At 44.8% G+C, this 19,441-nt stretch overlaps 2 protein-coding genes and 1 long non-coding RNA gene across 3 annotated transcripts; all 3 read left to right on the top strand.

The window, feature by feature from the left end:
• Positions 1–3,540: 3,540 nt before the first annotated feature.
• Positions 3,541–4,356, top strand: LOC135624152 (uncharacterized). The gene is made up of 3 exons (XR_010491598.1): positions 3,541–3,684; positions 3,790–3,860; positions 3,965–4,356. It is a non-coding gene; the product is annotated as an uncharacterized LOC135624152 (long non-coding RNA).
• Positions 4,357–8,507: 4,151 nt separating this feature from the next.
• On the top strand, positions 8,508–10,096 carry LOC135625360 (uncharacterized). Its single transcript, XM_065130065.1, has one exon. It carries the CDS (start codon positions 8,699–8,701, stop codon positions 9,722–9,724), a length of 1,026 nt encoding a protein of 341 aa, XP_064986137.1. The 5' UTR covers positions 8,508–8,698; the 3' UTR covers positions 9,725–10,096.
• Positions 10,097–15,172: 5,076 nt separating this feature from the next.
• LOC108951412 (uncharacterized) lies at positions 15,173–16,796 on the top strand. Its single transcript, XM_018818979.2, has one exon. The coding sequence runs from the start codon at positions 15,441–15,443 to the stop codon at positions 16,467–16,469; it is 1,029 nt and encodes a 342-aa protein (XP_018674524.2). The 5' UTR covers positions 15,173–15,440; the 3' UTR covers positions 16,470–16,796.
• The last annotated feature ends 2,645 nt before the right edge of the window (positions 16,797–19,441 follow it).

Here is a 19,441-nt window from a genome sequence, read left to right as displayed (position 1 = left end):
CATTTCTCAGTGTCCAACACCACGGTGCAGGTCCCAGTTTCTTAGGTCATCCTCCATCCTTATCTTATCCTTCGAGGCAATAAATATTATATATAGCACACGCAATCGCTTATCACGCCACGCCGTGCTGATTTGCCTTACGTGAAGATCGATTATATTACCGAAAGAATAAATGATGTAAAGTTGTTTGACTACAATGAGTAAGACTAAAAGTGGTGATGGGAGGCCGACATGAACGCGAAAATGAAGTCACGTCCGCAACCATGTTGACGACCATTCACGTTCTCAGTGAGTTGTACTCAACTGCAAGCAGCACTAAAAGGAAGATAAGGATTTCCTCCTCCCAACACATGCGTGTGTATCTAAATCTTGGGATTCTCCACTTCATCATCGAGATGGCATCAGACTGCAACAACATTGCTACAAGAACGAGGATAATGAACACGTCGTTCTCAAAGCTGAGAGATAAAGAAAGCATTTCAGCCATACCGCGCATCATCTGGATGATTTGATTCCGTCAACGTAAGCTTTCGAGCATCACCATAGGATAGTTATTATTGTAGTCAGACGAGAATTTTTCCTTGATGATGTGACAGAGAATCTTTCTCATCCTCTTTACTTTGGTACTTTCCATGCATTAAGAATTGGTTCCTCTTGTTGATGTGCACCCATATCTTAGTTCGGCAAACCACAAAAGATGGGAACTTGGCAGGAATATTAGTAGATAGCATGTAGAATGGGACGGCTGGTATGTGAAAAGATTGGTGCATTGCAATAAAAGACGAAGCTTGTTATGGGTTTTTTCTTTTTCTATTGGCAATCCCCTACAAAAATATAATAAGATATAATTTCACTATTTATAACCCTTCAATTACTAAAAATATAATGAGTATTATCTATTGTTCCCAAAAGATGATCGTCAAGCCGAAAAATGCTAGTATTATCTTAGTTCTATTTAAAGACAAAATATATTCATATCTCAACCATAGATTATGCCAATAGTCTATTTGGTAAAACTCCTCCGATGATAAAATCAATATATATTCATTTATTTAAAAAAAATTAGTATAATAAATTTTAAATAAAAAATAAATAAGAAGATTGTCTTATAACATTATTTTTATAGCCGCTTGAGTGATGAAATAATATATACTTTAAATGCTCCACTGATACCATAGATCTAACATAATTTTCATCTTTTCACAGTGACATGTCCAATGAATACCGACTGAATTCCACGAATCGAGTGACATGTGTTCCGGTTGACCTACATGAAATTGCAGAAGAATTTAGGTGTAGAAGAATAAGGCCTTGCACAATGTCTAGTGGAACTCATTCTCCTATGGATGGATCAAAATGCTACCGTGTACATTTACAATAAGATGAACTTTAATTGCCGTCTCGACCTTTAGAAAAACAAAGTCATGGTATTAAGGGTTTTTGTCAGTATTTGGCGTTTGTTCGCTGTGCTCAAACGTGCGACAACATGAAGCTGACAGAACAACCAGCCGACATCGCAGTCCGACAGTTTGACTTATTGTTGTTGACGTCCATTAGCAAATATCTATTTAAGCCGTAATAAAAAGGATTAGAAAACTAAAAAAAAATTATTGACATCTTATCAATTTGATGTGATACAGACATATATGGATATACAGTGATCCTAAAGTGGCTTTGGGGCGTCTAAAAAAAATTACTGAAAAAGTTTTCCGATTCGATTTATCTGATACTCAAGTTAACAATATAACATCTTCAAATATGAGTTTAATTAGTTCTCTTTAATGAGTTATCTTTTTCTCCCTATTTAGGATATATTTTTATAAAAGAATAAAACTTAAGATTATCCCTCTTATCATAAAACAAGAGAAATAAATTTATGTTTCTTTATTATAATTCTTTATGAACATGAGATTGATGGAGGATACATGGGTTATGCGTGACAATCACATGTCAACTATAGGTAGATTCTCTATCACAAGCCTAGACTTATCCTTTGATATGTTTAATGTTTGTTCTTACGCCATGAGAATGGCAAACACCGGAGACCGTGGAGAATAAATTTAGTGGACGAGCTGATCTTTATGGATGTATATCGTTGTCTTAAACATTGGTCATCAGAATCAATATCAATGTTATCATTCATCTATTATTTTCATGTAAATCAGTAACAAATAAGAGTCTAAAAATAATATATATATTTTAAAAAGACTATATTGATTTAAAGATAAAAAACATGAAAATGGATTGGGCAATGATTAAAATTTGATATCTTAATATATTAAAAAAATACTATATCATTATCTTAATATAAAATAAAAAATCATTGTGATCGATCAAGATTTGCCAATGATTAACAAAATCACTAAACTTAGGAGTATGAGTGATACTAATAACTCTAAGCTTTAAAAAAAAGTAATAATGTTGAGAAATAACTTCCTCTGAATACGTGTCGACAAAATGATCGCTTCTTCATCATTTGGATGATTTTTTTGAAAAAAAATTATTTTTAATTTTTTGAAAGATGCATTGGGTGCCTATTATTTTCTATGATATTTACAATATTTCTTGTTGTCGTTAGTTGTCATCGTCTTCGTGTGACTACCTTTGTCCCACTACAAAGCCTCTCTATGCATGGCCCCAACCCTACCCTTGTGAAGCCTTTATTTCGACATTGACTACTCTCCCATTATTATCTATCACCTTCGTTATCCTTGTCTCACCACAAAGCCCTATCATTTTTACGCGACCACAAGCACCCTCATCTCATAGTTGTCGTCCTCCTTAGCTTTCATCGATGAAGTTGCCTTAACTTCTATGACGCTTGTGTCGATAGCTTTGCTAAGATAGAGAAGGAAGATGTCACAAAAAATAAGGCTCTAAGAAGTTATAACAGTAACGAAGAAGAGAAAGGGAAGAGGAGGAAGAACTCATAGTGATCCCTTGAGAGATACAACAGAGAAGAGAAAGAAAGAGAAGAAGATGAAGAATTCACGGTGATCCATTGAGATATACAACAGTATATTAATAAGCGGTAGCAGAATCTCACAATGAATGACCGTGAGAGATATTATGAGTATTACAATAAATATAAGACAACAAATAAAATAAATAAAAATTAAGCGCACCTTATGAGAAAATCCCGAAAGAAATTTTTTTTAAGCCAAATCAAAGAGAAACCTTTTTTTAAGTAAAAAGAACTCTACTTAATTGTTGGTATTGAAGTCTTCGTTTGGATGAAAATTGGCCGAAGTATAATATATTCAACAAACAGAAACGTTACAAACTAATTACATGTTATTTTGAATTGTGAATTATTATTCCGCCTAATTCTTTATAAGATTCAAATTAAGCGTCATGTGTTCGTTCAACAGTGTGATACAACTGGGAAGCTGCCACTGTTCCGCAGCAGTCAGAGACTTAGTGGCGAGTGGCCCCACAAAGCTGTCATCCTTTGGAGGTCACGTTCATCCGACATCATCCGGTGCTCGAGCATTTATATATACACCCCTCCATGCCCCATCTCTCCCATCTATTTCTCTACCTCGTGTTGTAGCATTGGTTGCGAGGAGCCAGGAACAATGAGGCGCAGCTCTCAATCTCCCCTTGTCTTCCTTCTCCTTGTCATCATCCTCTCCACCCCAACGGCAACTGTTGCTTCTCGTTTCCTGCGGCCACCAAGACAAGGTTAAAAAGCCTGCTCACCACCCACCTGTGATCACAACTGATGAAGCTCTCTTAATTTGTTCTTTTCCTTTGGGTTCTCACGTTCTCTCTTGCTCTGGCGAACAGAACTTGTGAAGCTGAACGGGCTTCAAGGATTGGAGCATGCCGAAGGACCGGAGGAAGAGGATGCTTGGAATGTTAGTGCAGTTTTTGTTTTCTTTGGCTTTGTTTTCATCTAGAAGCACGCTAATCTGATAAGGTTTTCATCTTTTAGTTTTATTCATCCTCTTCTCTTGTTCAGCTCATGGGAACGGAAGATTGTCAGGACGGAAACGAAGAATGCCTAAAGAGGAGAGAGATGACTGAGGCCCATTTGGACTATATTTACACGCAACACCACACTAAGCCGTAGAAAAGGAAAGCAAGAAAGAAGCAAAGCAAGGATGCGTTGTGATGGGCTCTCAGAAAAGTTGCTTAAGGTATCTAGGGTTCTTGAGATCCCATCTCTCACCTAACGAGTCATATATACCCGAGGGGGAATGATAGAAGCATCAGGTGGCATTTAGTCTTATAGAAAGATGTTTTGTATGGATCTGTTGCCATGTAATGTCTGTGACGGCATGACCTGAGCTAACACCATTTTAATATATAAATATAAATAGTGGCATATAATGTCATATGCTTTCCGTGTTTCGTTTTCCTTCCCTGATTCAGTTTCCTGTGTGCCAAAATTTTGAGATCTTAATACACAAGCATACACAGTCAAACGCATGCAGATATATGAATTTAAGATTAATTATGACATGTATGAGTGACAATCCTACATACGTAATCTGTTTCATAGGAATCTTTATCGTAAAAGAAGTGGCTTTTGATGGATACCACGTAAGAGAACACCAAGAAAACTTGTGTCAGAATCTTATCGTAAAAGAAGTGGGCAACTCGCGTAGATAGTGAATCACAGGTGGGAATTTGAAGAGATAATCTTGGGGCCCCACCTTTGATTCAAAGGAGTAGCAACCTCTCGTAGCTTCAGCTGAAGCATGGAATATGGTTGAGAAACTACATATCGTACAGTGCTGGCATCTGCCTGAGATCCATACGCCATTAACAAGTCCTAAGTTTGCTTCACCGTCAGCGAGGCATAAGAGAGCCGAGATCCTGCAGCAGCTCTTTTGCCTTTCCCGCTTCTCAACACGGAAGTGGGCCGCAACTTTTCATGGGAAAAGTGGATGCTCCATTATCTTTCGTCAAAGGTGGTGCAGTGCAGCTAGAAGTGGCAGTGGGAGTGGCGTAGGGAAGTCGCCCAGTTCATAGTAGGGCAGGTAAAAGACGAAGAACAGGACGTCGAACCTCTCCAGTTGTCCCTTTGCCTGACAAAGCTTCACCGTCTGCGTCGGAATCGTGCATCGATACTAGACCCACCGATCACGGGTGAGGCTCACCAATCTCGATCGAGGGTGGGTGGTGAGGTCCACCATCATTGTGAGTGGAAGATCTACACGGCGATCTTGGCAAAGGAGCTTGGGTGAATCAACCTGTTGCAGGCTCTGATAACTTACAGGGTTCCATTTGACTGCCACCCCAAAACACATACCACCTTTTGTTTAGGCTTTGCTTCAGACTTGGGTCATCACTGATATGATAGTGTCGATGAGCTGAGAGATACGTGATGCGTGTAGATCTAAAAAAAACCTTCAGGAATTTGATTGAGGGAGATTGTGATGCCCTAAAAGTAATCGCACACGGATTGTCGTCTACGGCTTTAGATAGCTCGAGAAATTAGTATCCAACTCTAAAGAACACCTTACAGGTTCTTCTTTTAGAGGGAGCACGACCAGTATAGGATAATATGGCAGGTCATGATGCTCCGCTGCTCCCCAAGCTAACCACGTTTGGGCCACTTACATGCAGTAAAGGTTGTGGGAAGGCCTGCCTCAGGTCTCCTCTTCTCCTGAACCAGAAATGTATTCGGATCATCATCACTGGCAAGCAGAGAAAGCAAAACCTAACATGGGAATAATGATAGCACCGGTGATGGGTCGCACCTCTACTACAGCTGTAACCAGGCATCTCATCATGGTCCCAATGAGCTCAAAGTCCTCTCAAGGGCTCTTCAGATTCTTGATGTCAAACAAACGATCATCATGTGCTGTGTGCCAGCCATGAGACACGAGATTGATACGAGCTTAGTACAGCGTCACCTAGTCGTCGATTAACTCCATCACAAGGAGAAGGGAAAAAGAAGGAAAAGGAAATTCCTGGAGGTAATTATGGCCTTCGGTTCTGGCATAAAAGCCACCACCAGTTTCTCATCAATACTGGAAGGACCGTAGGGCAGAACACAATACGAAGAAAGTAAATGGGGGAGACTCGGGTGGTTTGAAGACAAACGTTCGACCTACCCGATGTCAACCCTCCGAAAACCAGTGCTGAATTCCTAACCAGCGTGAAGTCCGGCAAGAGAAGGACAGGCCAACCACCACGAGCAAAACAAGAAAAAGTAATTTCCATTAAAATAAGAACAAGCTATCTGTCTCTACCCATATTTATGACGTGCTCTCGGTACAGGTTTTACGAAGGATTAACACCACTGTCAGATAGAGACGACACTCACTAACAACATAATGAATATTGACATTGAATAAAGGCAAGTGAACAAAGCATTGTATCCACGGAACTGAGTGATAAATTCTGATCGATGAATGCCACATTCAGTTCTACGAACAGAAACGTATTACCAAAGGGAGATGATTACGTTGCGTTAAAAACCCAGTCCATATTAATTTGGATCAATCCACACAGCCTAATCCGACCCTAAATAAAATGTGGCAGCCCAATTTTACTTTGGAGCAGGCTGGATGATATAGCAGAAATCGGGTTCTTGTCATTCCGCAACTGAAGAGAAAATAATCGAGCGATCATGCTTTACTTGCTGATCCGATATGTGTTCTTCCATCATCAAGGGGACGAAGCTGGAGAGAAGTTATTGTGGTTGAGGTGCCGGGTCAGAAAGGGGCCCACGAGATGGGTGGGGGCCGGCCTCAAGCACCTCTAGCGGGAAGGGGGTGCTCGTCGCCGTCCTCGCCACGCAGAAGGAAGCGGCACATGAAGCTGCGCCGGAATCAAGGTCAGGAGAGAAGTAAATAGCGGCCATCAATTTTCGAAGGAAGCTAAATTAATTTCATGTTCGTAAAAGAATTGATACATGCAAGCGACTCGATAATATGTCACCCCATGGAGCTTAATGCCTAATCAACGATAATAAAGATGATTATCCATTGTAACACATGAATCGACCAAGTAGAACCATTTCAAGCCACTTGATTCCATGTCTTCATCGGGTGTCGGAAGCGGAGCCCCGAAATTGGCAGTAAAGAAGAATGGGCGGGTCCCCCATTACATTCCCGCGTCAGACAATGTCATAGTCTTCGAATAAGGCGAAGGAACACGTTAAAGCTGTCGTCGGCCACCATCCTCGTGGGCGTCGTGAAAACTAGATTTCAACGAATCTGTGCCCTACTATTTGTGATGCACGATCGATGCCTGTTCAATTGCTGCAACCTTTCGTGTACCACCGAGGATTCTATTTGCAGTTAAGAAATAAAAGTTACCATCTTCCCATCGGACAGGAATAGGTCTTCTCTCCTGGCGTCGATCCGAGAGGCTTCTGATGATCGATCAGGTATGTGTTGTCCTTCCACATCCATTCAACCATGCTCGGACAGACGACGAAGGTATCAGTAATGACGCAAGATTTGGGCATCGTCCAATGTAAATGGTCTCCGATGCATCGACATTTGATTATATACAATCTCCGATGCATTTGACTCGACTCCATGAAATGCATACGACAAAATAGTTCTTCTACCATACCATACGGAAGATAGTAGCGGTAGGACCAGCTCGCTCCTCACGAGCTTGGATTGTTGCGGTGGCACATCATCTTTTGCTTCCCATGGCTCCAAAAGTTGCTGATGCCGCCTTTATTTACAACCTTACAACCGATTTCGTCTTCTTTGTCCTCGCTTATGATCAACTACTGGGGGCATATCAAAGTCTTCATGAGTAGGCCACTCGAAAGGCCCCAGAAAACATGGTCTCGAAGCCCAATAAAAGATGCTGCCGCCGCTTCATTATCTTTATCTTTGCGCAAATACGAAGCTAAAATGATCGTTAGATTAGTCGTCTCGGTTCATATGGATCGACGTGATGCGATATGAGACGACGTGTTTTTCGTTGATTGATCGAGGATCGGTCAGAGTCCAAATAAACGGGTCGACAGGGATGGGATCTACGCATCCGACAAGAGCTTCAACTGTTAAGCCAATTTGGGTAGTCGTGGGATGGATTTATTTATATTCTCGACGAATTTTATTTCCGCATATCCTCGGAGAAGCTGCTTAATATGATATTTATCGTCGGTGAAGGAGTGCTGTCGGGTAATTACGTTGTTTCTGAGCTTATGTCTTCAGGGAAATAGTGAGTCGGGTCGGCAGTCTCCGAGTCCGATCCGTTGGCATCCTGCTTTCGACACGTGGCGTGAGTCCAGTGGGTCCTACCCAGAATGGCGAACACGTTTCATCCGGCGATGAGTGAGTAGACGAGAAAGTGACGAGATCTTTTATTTCCTTTTATTTATTTATTTATTTTTGTTAAGAAAATAATCGATACCCAATAACGAAAGAGAATAACCTCCCACCCAAGTAATTATGACGGAGTAAGTAGTAAGTACTACTCCCCTATCGCTGTCGCATCTTCGTCAGTCGTCTGCTCCTCGACTCCCTCTCTCTCTCTCTCTCTCTCTCTCTCTCTCTCTCTCTTCTTTGTTTGGTTTCCTTTTTCTTTTTCCTGTATTCATCCTTCTTATTATTAGTGTTATATTTCTTTCGGTATAATTCGGGTTAAATTAGTATTATTTTCCTAAAGAGAGCGCTGCGGTCGAGATTTCGAGGAGGAGGAGGAGGCGGAGAAGGCAGGAAGAGGAGGAGATCGAGATGCGCAGAAGCGGAAGCGGAAGCTTCTAGTTTTCTTGATGGCTTCGTCGTCTCCTGTCAACCGCCCAGCCCACCCCCTCCCCGCCGCTTTGCCTCCCGTCGGCGCGTCGAAAGCACAAGCTGCCTTGGCCAAGATCATAGCCATCATCTCCACCGTTCCTCCTCGCCTTCCCGAGGCAGACGCCCTCCGCCATGGCGGCGATCCCGAGGCGGCGGGTCGGACGACGACGCCCGCGGGGCAGCTTGGTTTCGGCGTCGATCTGAAGCTCAGGTTGGGCCTGGCGACGGAGATTAGAGGAGGATCGGCCGAGGGAGATGGCCCCACGGAGCAGAGTGGCGTCGTGGACGCCCCCGCGTCGGCGGAGCCCTGCCGCAACGTGCGGGCCGTGGAGGAGGTGGCCCCCGTAGGAGTGTCGGGAGCGGCGGCCGAGCGCTCGTTGTCGCCCGCGGTGTCCGTCGCTGGCGGCGGCGACGCTTTGGCTTCTGAGAAGAGCTCGGAGGGCGAATGCGATCCCCAAGAGGAGAACGGAGGAGAGAGCCGCAACGAGGCCGCAGAAGACGACGCCGAGGAAAAGGCTTCTGCAGAACAAAAGGAAACGGACGGAAGCGGCGGAGCGGAAGCGGGGACCACTACCACCACCGCTTTCGCCACCAGCAGCAGCAGCAGCAGAGGCCGCAGAAGCGACGGTTGCTTGGACTTGCTCCTGGAGGCCGTCCGGCAGGTCTCGGGCGGCCTCTTCGACGACGACGGGCCGGAAGCAGAGAAGGTCGAGGCTACCGCGGCCTCGGAGGAGGCGCCCGCGCCGTCCGAGATGACGGCGAAGAGGTCCGCGGGCGGCGACGGCGGGGGGAAGAAGCGGAGGGAGACGGACGAGTGGTGGATACCGCTGGATCTCTACGAGGAAGAGACAGCCCCGATCGTGCGGTCGAAGCGGGGGAGGAGCCAGGCGCTGCCGTCGAGGTACCGCGACTCGATCCTCGACCCGTGGAGGAAACCGCCTGCGCTCTCCCGCAACTCCACCGGGCGTCGCGGTCACGAAAGGGCACCGGCCGCCACCCGGTGAGCTTACCGGAGCGTCACCAACACTGACGGACTCATGCGAGCGTGGGAGGTTAACGACGATCCCGTTGCAGATGTTATCGGGTCTTTGGTCTCCCTTTTCCTCTCCTCTTACGTAATAACGATACTTTGGTATCGGTCAGTAGACTCGTTTGGTATTTAATACCGGAGAAAGGCAAACAGTAGCTCGCCAATGGAGTCATGAGCTGCTGCTGCTGCTGCCGTTGCTGCTTCAAACCTTTGTTCACGTGAATCGGAAGCAGAACCACTGATCTTTGTGTTGGCCACAGACATTATTATCTAGTCCCGTTGTTGCTGTAACGTGTAATCAATTCAAATGATATATATATTTGTGGGGAGTAACGCAGTGACTACAGCAGCATGTGTGTAAGAGCCGTGCCTACTGCCTTTTTTGACGACCTTTCTCGCTCATTGACTTTTACGAGGAGAGCAAAGGGAAGGGAACCCGCTTTCTGTGCGGCCGCACGCAAGGACGTGGGCGTACCTGCAGGTCGAGCCTCTCGGACACAGACTGCTACGCTTCCTACGACCACGAGCTCGACATCGCCGCTTGCGACAAAGGTTTCGCTCATGGCAGGTGACTCCTGTCTCCGCTTTACACCTTGGCGAATCAAATTGCTGTGAGCTCATACGAGCGATCAGAGTTCCTTACTGTTTCATCTACACGAGTGTGCGAGTCGATCCAGTGGTTGGTGGGTGGCATCGCCTCGTCCGTTTGGCGTTTGTTCGCTCTACTGTTCATCCATTAATAACAAATACTTCCTTTCTCTCCGCGCAAGCTTTCGGACGCTCGTGTTTATATAGGCCACACGTAGTAGCGGTGCCCGCTCAGCGTGTCGAAAGGGAGAGGCAAGCAAAACCCAGTTAGGTGCGGCTTTTGGCGACAAGCACGTAACGTGGATCTGTAACCCATGTAGCTCAGATTGACGTCGACCTTCCGCAACCACGAAAAGACCGCTTCAAAAGATAAGCGCTATCCCCATCGCTCGTCAATAAAGCGATGTGCAAGATGCTCTGACACAGTCTCTTGCTTCTTCTTGAACTTGCGTTGTTCTCCAGGAAATGATGCCTCAGAGTGAAGCTGGGCTTTCATCTCGTCTCGTGACTGAGGGCGTCCCATATGCCGTCTGACAAGTACATACAGGCTGTGAGGAAATGCTGGTTCGACCTGCAAACTCATTCAAACAAGAAATTGGCCATATCATATCAGGCACGAGCTTAGTGTTTGTGGGGTCTGCATGCGTCCTGCCCTATCATCTTTCTAACCGAAGCATTGCCCAAGGAGTATTCAGACATCAAAGAATCACTCGATTCGAACTATACTTCGACCAACGCGTCAAGATCGAGAAGCTCCAGACGGTAGGAAGACCAATATTTTGATCTTTCCAAACAAGCCTCTGCATTTATTTGAAGAGATGCACGTAAGGACATGTGGAGACTTTTCTTTCGCATGCAGGAGATTTCAACTCTCTGTCAGTACAGAGGTCAATCATCAATCCAAATTACAGGGACAGTGTGATTTGATCTTGATTTCGAACCTTATCATGCATTTGTTGGTCAGTCACGGCTTCTATAAAGCTAACAAAGTAATAATTTCGCAAAAGGCGATGAGAACCCATTAAATTTTGGCATCACAGAACGAGGCGCTTTACCGTATGTCAAAGCTAGTGTGTTGTACCAGCAATTCAGCTATATAAAAAGATTCACAAAGTTAAAGAACATCTGCTGAAAGAATCTGAGCACTATAAAAATGCTGTGCCTGCAACAAGTCAAAAGTTGTTTACCTAAGTTCCGAATGCCAAGTGGATTCCAGATGCAATATGCATTAACTCAACATGAACCGGAAAACTTTGACAAGCTAATGCACATAATGAACAACCCAGAAAATTTAGAGAATCAGTGGACAACTGCATGATCATCATAGAGATAACCTTGAATGCATCTTTGAAATATATATATGTAACATCCTGATTAATCGAAAGTGGACAAGATTAAGATTGACTTATAAGATCTGATAAATATATTATTATCAACTTCAGCATAAACATTTTGGTCACGTAAAAACAAGTTAGAATTAGAAAGAAATCATCTTTTGTTCAGGTACATTAAATGTGAAGCAGACAAAGGTCAAGATCCATGGGCTCAAAATTGCATAGACAATCCAACAAGATCACTTTGACTGTTTTTTTTGCCGATGAGTCGACGTCGTGCCAACGATGATGCTTGCAAAAGCTGTAGAACGCTAATGTCAGACATGAAACACGGGCGACATTCTTCCCCGGCTTCTTATCAATACCAAACAAATGCTTCGCCAGCAAGTTGCCTCAACTTCATCCGTATAAGATGCGTGGAACCTTAGTGTGAGGGTTCAACGGAGTACTGAGGAACGAGAAAGGGAATCGCCCAAGAGGACGAGGAGAGGCGCGTTATCAGCTGTTCTATTCCCATTTCATCCATTTCTATCTTTACCTCATCTCTTCCTACTTGTGTACTCCCGTACCGGAGTTCGATGGAGGAGATCCATAGGGAAGATGGTTTGCATATCCTTGGACGAAGTCTTTCGCATGACAATTAGCATTCTGCGACACCAACGAAGAGGTGATCCGTCATCGTCTCGTCCATCATGATCTTCCATACTCTTTACCCATCAATTCGCTGTCCTCGAAACCTTCCGGCATGCCCGAGCCATGTAGTAGTACTAAGAGGAAAGAATGACTGCCGCTGCTGCTACGGCAAGCACAACGAATGTGACCGTCAGGTGCCGAAGCAGCAGTAGCAACAAACGGTAAGCCCACGACCCGCAGCCGTCTCATTCCACAGCCCATGGCAGCACGGTAACCGCAGGCCGAATCCCTTTCTTCTCTCCGCTCTCGTTACAATCTTGTTGTTGCTACTAGCAAAATGAATTCAGCTGTCCTTTTCTCTCAATTTTCTTTTTTGTTGTGTCATCCCTTTGCTTCCATCCAACTTCATGACAGAAAGCAAGATGATCTTTTTTCCCCAAGGAAGAGCCATCAAGTCTCACATCACAATAACATACAAGTCTTCCATCGTCATAAACAGTGTCATTTGTCATCATAAACAGAAATTGAATATCTTAAGAAGGATGGGATCGGAAGTTCCAGGATAATATTTTTATAACTAGTAAGATGATTTATATCTTCTAATCAGTCTAAAACTTATATCGAGAAACATTTTGAACTTTTATCTTTTTTTATCTAAATTTATTGACTAAATTTACTTTTGTAATTTTTCTCTCTTTCTTTTTCTGTCTTATTATTAATTTAATTGATCTAAATCAATAGTGGGATCAGGTACGAGTATCCCTTGTACCTTTTGCTTTTTGTGCTAACTTAATATATCTTACCATCTGTTATGTTATGGTAAACAACCTGAAGCCGTGGCCTCGGGGCCGACGTGACTCGGTTCGGATCCGAAAGGCGGGCTCTCCCCGGTGCGGCCCTCGGGTTCGCCGAGGGGGTCGGCCGCGGCGGTCCGATGGGGACGGGATCAGCCGACTCCGCCGGAGGGGGCTCCTCGGTTGGGCGCGCACTCCGTCTGTAATCCTGCACACAGGTCGGGTCGGGAGACGCGACCCGACCCCTCCGACAATCGAGTCAGTAGATGGTGGAGGGGTAGAAAGGAAAAGAGGAGTTTGAGGTGTCTCCCTAGCGTGTTCTCCCCTGCCTCGTCCCCCTTTGCTCGTTGAGAGTGCGAGGGTATTTATAGAGAAGCTTGCCGTGGTTTGATGTGCTCACTTGCCGGGGCAAATGGTGGCCTGACACAGGCGTTGCGTGGCGTGAAGAACCGAGCCTGCGCGGGTGTTAATGTGCCTCGGGCAGTATTTTGACCGGGTACCGTCGCGCCGACCGAGCTGTGAGGCGCGGATGACGTCAGCCAAGTCTTATCGTAATTACTATCCTCATCACCATTTATAATTTTCTTATTGTTCAAAACCTTACTAATATTAGAATTATATTTCAGAAATTAAATATCTATTTTGTCAAGCACTCTCCTATTTCCTCTAAGCATATGATCTATAATTATTTGGACATTAAAGAGGGGATCTGACCCATAAAACATCTTCGTGTCTTTCTAATCCGAAATCGTTTGTCGGTCATTATCAAAGTATTTCAGTGGATAAGATTTTGTTCAAATTGAAGGTTGATATAAAGTCCTTATCTCTCAAATCGGCAAGTCAGTCTTTTTAATTCCATCGTAAATATTATTCTCACTAATCTCTTATTCAATTATAATATTTTTTATTCTATATTGAAGCAGTAGCCCAAAAAGTTTTTTGGAATTGTTTCTCTTTTTTTTCTCTCGAATGCACTTGATCAATTATGATACTAGAGAAAAGGTCTAACGGGATTGGAATACGATATGACAACTTCTTATGCACCTAAAATTGAACTCTTTTTGTGAAAATTTTACTGGAATATCTTTCTACCTCTGTCTTCTTTGTTCATATATTGTATAACCAAGTTGATTGTTGATATGTCTATCATCTTTTTTTGGGACTCTTCAAGACACTTCTCTTTGAGTGCCTATTGGCTCTATTCTGGTGGTCTCTTCTCCAAGCTAAATCTAGTGTGCACTTCTAAGTTTTTTGGACACTTGGGTTGTATGAAAGATGGATCTATAGGCTTATCTCTTACTCTTCCCTAATTTCCAAGGCTTCAGCGCTATATAATGAAGCATATATATATACCCCAATGTCTGAAGGCCCTAAAGATTTAATTCCTACCAAAACTAAGTCAGAGATGGACAATTTTGATCTCATTTTATACTGTAATGGCTCGTTTTTCGCTCCTGACTTACCTTCTACACTTGCTTGGCTCACAATCCTGCTGTGACGGAAGGATTGGCTGTCTTTGACAGACTTAAGCAAGCTGATTCCATGCAAGGAAGAAACCTCCTGATACATATCGACTCCCTTTCGCTTGTCAACCATATCAAAGGCTTGTAGTCTTCTTCTGCCCCATTGTACCTTTGAGCCATTATTCCTGACATCTACATCCTGATGAGCAAGATCCAGTCGTCTCATATTTCTTACTCATGCAAAACTCACAAACCTGCTTTTTCTTACGGTGGATGAGACCTGCAGCTCATCCCATCCTCTTGATTTCAATGAAAGGTTTGTGTTAAAAGAAAATGATACATGGTGGAATATTATAATATATGATGATGGCTGATAATGGAGTTCTTCATATGGTCATAGGAATGAGAACTCGACGACGATACCTCACGAGTGTCACCAACAACGCAATATTTATTGGGATCGTCGTCGTCATGAGGTATCACTGACTTATTAACAATGTTTCTGCGACAAACCGATTAGGAATTATCCCATCTTTCGAAAGGGTGAAGTGTTTTGTTCAGGAAAACAACGTTTAGGCATAAGGAGAACATTAATATGCAGTATTATTCCCTTTTCGACTGTTCTATACCCCAAAATAATAACCAAAGTATTCGCTGCTGCTCGCTCGTGCGTAAGTTTTGGCTGTGTCGCATCTCCGTCGGTTGCTTCTCATCTCTCTTCCGTGTTTGGTTCCCTTTCCACCCTTTTTTTTCCTTATTCTTTATTATAATTATGAATGTTATAATTGCCTATTTTTCTTCGTAATGATTTCGAGGAGGACAAGGTGGAGCGAAGTGGAGGCAGAGGTCGAGATGTAGAGAAGCTTCGACTTTCGTTGATGGCTCCGTCGCTTCCTGTCAACGGCCGAGCGTACGGGCGACTCCACGCCGCCGCTTTGTCTCGATTCGGCGCCTCCAAAGCCCAAGTCGGCTTGGCCAAGATCATAGCCATCATCTCCGTTTCCCCTCCTCCCCATCCTGAGCCCGAAGCCGCCCACCACGGCGATGGCGATCCTGAGGCGGCGGGTGGGAGGAAGACGCCTGAGGAAGATTCGGGCTTCGGCGTCGATTTGAGGCTCAGGCTGGGCCCTCCGCACGAGATCGGAGGAGGGTCTGCCGCGGGAGATGGCCCCCCGGCCGACGGCGTCGTTGTGGATACTTCTTGGCCGGTGGAGTCCGGCGGCGACGTGCACACCGCAGGGAAGACCTCCGAAACTGTCCCGGCGGCTGCAGAGTCTCAGCACTCGTTGTCGCCAGCGGTGTCCGTCGCCTGCGTCGGTGATGCTTTGACTGTAGCAAAGAGCTCGGAGGGCGAATGCGATCCGGAAGGGGAGCACGGCGGAGAGAGCCATGAGGAGATTGCAGAAGGCGACGCCAAGGCGGAGGTCTTCGCAGAACAAGAAGGAACGAAGGGAACGGAAGGAGCGGAAGCGGGGACCACCACGGTTACGACGACCACCGTCACCACTACCAGCAGCACCAGCAGCAGAGGAAGAGGGCGCGGCAGCGATGGTTGCTTGGACTTGCTACTGGAGGCAGTCAGGCAGGTGTCCGGCGACGCCTTTGAGGATGACATGCCAGGAGCAGAGAAGGTCCAACCTGCGGCAGTGACGGCGTCGACGGCGGAGGCATCGCACTCGCCGCCTAGCAGGACGAGGCGGCCAGCTGGCGGCGCCGGGGCGAAGAAGCGGAGAGATGCAGAGGAGTGGTGGATCCCGCTCGATCTCTACGAGGAGGAGACGGCCCCGATCGTGCGGTCGAAGCGGGGAAGGAGCCAGGCGCTGCCGTTGAGGTACCGCGACTCCGTTCTCGATCCGTGGGGGAAGCCGCCCGCCCTCACGCGCAACGGTCGGGCGCCGCGGCCGTGACAGAGTACTGCCGTCCACCCCTTAAGGTTGCCGGAGCCTCGCCAACGCCGAAACTCGTGCTAGAGAGTAAAGATTAACGATCCAATGGTTCGAGTAATCACGTCACTTTTCTCCGTTTTCTTTTCGATTCTTGTATCCACGATATGTGATGTTCTTGTATTAATAGCGTTAGAGAGTCGTTGTTCCCTATTTAATGGAGGTAATGGCAATGGGTCTGCCTGCCTGTCTCTCTCTCTCTCTCTCTCTCTCTCTGTACTGTAGTCAAGTGCTGCTGTATCAGTGCTTCTAATGAATCTAAATCTGTTGAACTGCTACGTTGGATATCGACATTACCGGTGTCGTAATCTGTATCTAAGTTTCACATTTGCCCTACACGTGTTACAAATCTTACCTCGGTTTTGACGGCCTTCCTCTACATTTCCTGAAGACAATTGACTCTTACGAGGGAGGGAAACCACTCTTTTTGTGCTGTTGCAGTCGCAAACGTCGGCGTACGTGGTTTTAGTTACCGTCTAATCTCTCTACTTCCCATAAACCAGCTTTACACTGCCGGCATCCCACAATGTGGTGGGCGGACCGCTGTCGCGTCCACTTTGCGTAGGCTTGTGACCAAAACTCGCATTACGTAGTGTAGCACGTTGGAGAAGAATAAATGGCCGCAACGAGGCAACGTGTGTTGCCATAAATTAGCAGGGAGTCCATAGGACTAAGTTAATGGCGTCGGGCCTCGTCAGATAAAGGGCACCACCCACCCACTCCATGGATTAGTGAGCTCAAGCTTAATTGAACATGCTCGGGATGATCTGTTTTCTCCAAGTAATAGATACAGCATTAGAACATTGCTGCTGTAACACTAATCGAGGCACAAAGTTGCCATATACCACTTGATATGACACTGATGCTGATAGAGACTTGCTGTACCGAGAGAGGGCTCCAATCGAGCATTTTAACAGCGTCAACTCGAGACATATACGATAAAGATCCATTCCCCTTCTTTTTTTTCTTGTCTTTGTCTCTTTTTTTGAATCCACACTCGTCATGGATAACAGAGGAGCAGTCAAATCACCGAATTAAACCATCGAAGCCTTCCAAACAGGAAAAGCAGAAAAAGATTGCATGCTGTGAAGGATAAGCTTCACTTTTGTGGGTCCTCTTGCAAGCTCTAAGATAGGCATGTGTTGTCGTGTCATCCAGCTTGATGCTGAGTTGAAGGTGTACTTATCAATCGAACACAGTGTTGTGCACGTCGGAGGACATCCATTTCTCCGATGCAACAGAAGTTAGTCACCCATACACTGTTTTCGTTCTTTCTTGATGCAGCACAAACGACGACAGTAGACACAACAACTTTCTGCTGTCTCTTACATTAAGATGGGAAAGAACCCTAACGCAAGGACATCGAGATCATTTGAAACAGCTCACAGTAAGAATGAAGATGACTGACCACTTCTCATGCATGGCTTCACGAGTGCCACATTCTTCCAAACACACAGTTCGTCGTATAATTGATGCGAATTATGCCACCAACGACAGATGGTTTCTCGAAAGTTGATTTGAGTCATCAACTCGGAGCTTCAAGGAAAGATCTTTGAGCCTATCCAGGAGAAATTAATTCGAACCCTCGATGAAATATAAACCTCACATCCTGCTTTCGAACATATCACCTTTCAAATCGGCAAAGCTCAGTGAGTGGAGGAGTTATGTCCCACAGCTCTCTTTTTCTTTTTTCTTTTTTCTTTTTTTTTCTTTTTATTTTTGAGGAAGAAAAGTCCCAAATTCTTGGTTACAACAATCTCAAACCAATTCTTGGGCCTTTATGCTAGTTAATTTACAGTGAATATACATTGAGAAAGCTGTTTGCACTTTCTTTTCACTTATAGTGAGAAAAAGGTGTAACAGAGAACGTTAAATATTTTGCTTCTAAGATAGTAAAAATGAAAACATCATTCTTCCAGTTTACCGAGCTTAGCTGGTAGTAGTTACCATCATGCATGGGTCCTCATTCGAGAGTGGAAGGAGACAAGAGGAAAACTCTAAAGCAGAAGCGCAAAAGAATATATGAACTAAGTCTGCACACCAAACGCCTCTCATGCTACCTTTTAGCCTCTTGTTGCACCAGCAATAACATTTTATTGCTAAACATGTACCTCGATTTCCACTATCCACTCTAATGAATCCATCAAAACCATTATTACCTCCTGTTGCTGCTGCTGCTGCTGCTGCTAGTGCTGCTATAACTTTGTTTTATATGATAAAAAGAAGGAGAAGGTACATAAATCCATGACAATACGATGCCTTGCTTCATCTTGACTGCCATCAGGGCGACCACCAGCTCGAGCGTATCTCCTCCTGCTTCCCTGTTCTTCGGCTGTGCACATTGTAGAATGGTCCATCCATCGATGTTTCGGCTGATGCGGCGTCCACCGGACGTCGAATAGCAGACATCGACTAAGTTTAATGCCACCACCAAGCGGGATATCGATTGGATGTTCTCATGCGCGCCACACGGGCTTCATAAATTGTCCTCCGTCGACTCATTTTGCTCAGCTATGGAAGTGTCCTCGACATGGCTAAAGTGGTCTCCAATTAGATAGGCTTATCTCCCGTCCACATCTTGCTTCTCTGTGCACACCGCAGGACCTACCACCACTCGATGGACCCCACACGGGCGGATAGGTATGGCTCGCATTAGTGGATGATCGAGATGTTTTCGACGACGGGAAGAGTCTCTACTCTTTGTTTAATCTTGAATTGAATATAATTATGGATCAAAAAAACTCGAACAATCGAACATCATATTCGATTCATGTCGATGCATGATTAAAATAATTTAGTTTGTACAAATCTTTATTTTTTATTGATTATGTATATATAAATTTAAAGGAACTTAAATGAGGGTTCCCATAAGGCCCATTATGCGGCCCAATGAAAACTGCGAAGCCCAATTATCTTCGATTACAAAAACCCGTCAT

This window comes from Musa acuminata, chromosome BXJ2-10 (genome assembly GCF_036884655.1).
Source record: "Musa acuminata AAA Group cultivar baxijiao chromosome BXJ2-10, Cavendish_Baxijiao_AAA, whole genome shotgun sequence".
Lineage (NCBI taxonomy): Eukaryota > Viridiplantae > Streptophyta > Magnoliopsida > Zingiberales > Musaceae > Musa > Musa acuminata.
This window is presented reverse-complemented; position numbering and strand designations above follow the sequence as displayed.

Coding starts and splice junctions, on each gene's coding strand:
- LOC135625360 (XM_065130065.1), top strand. CDS start 8,699: ATGGCTTCGTCGTCTCCTGTCAACCGCCCAGCCCACCCCCTCCCCGCC.
- LOC108951412 (XM_018818979.2), top strand. CDS start 15,441: ATGGCTCCGTCGCTTCCTGTCAACGGCCGAGCGTACGGGCGACTCCAC.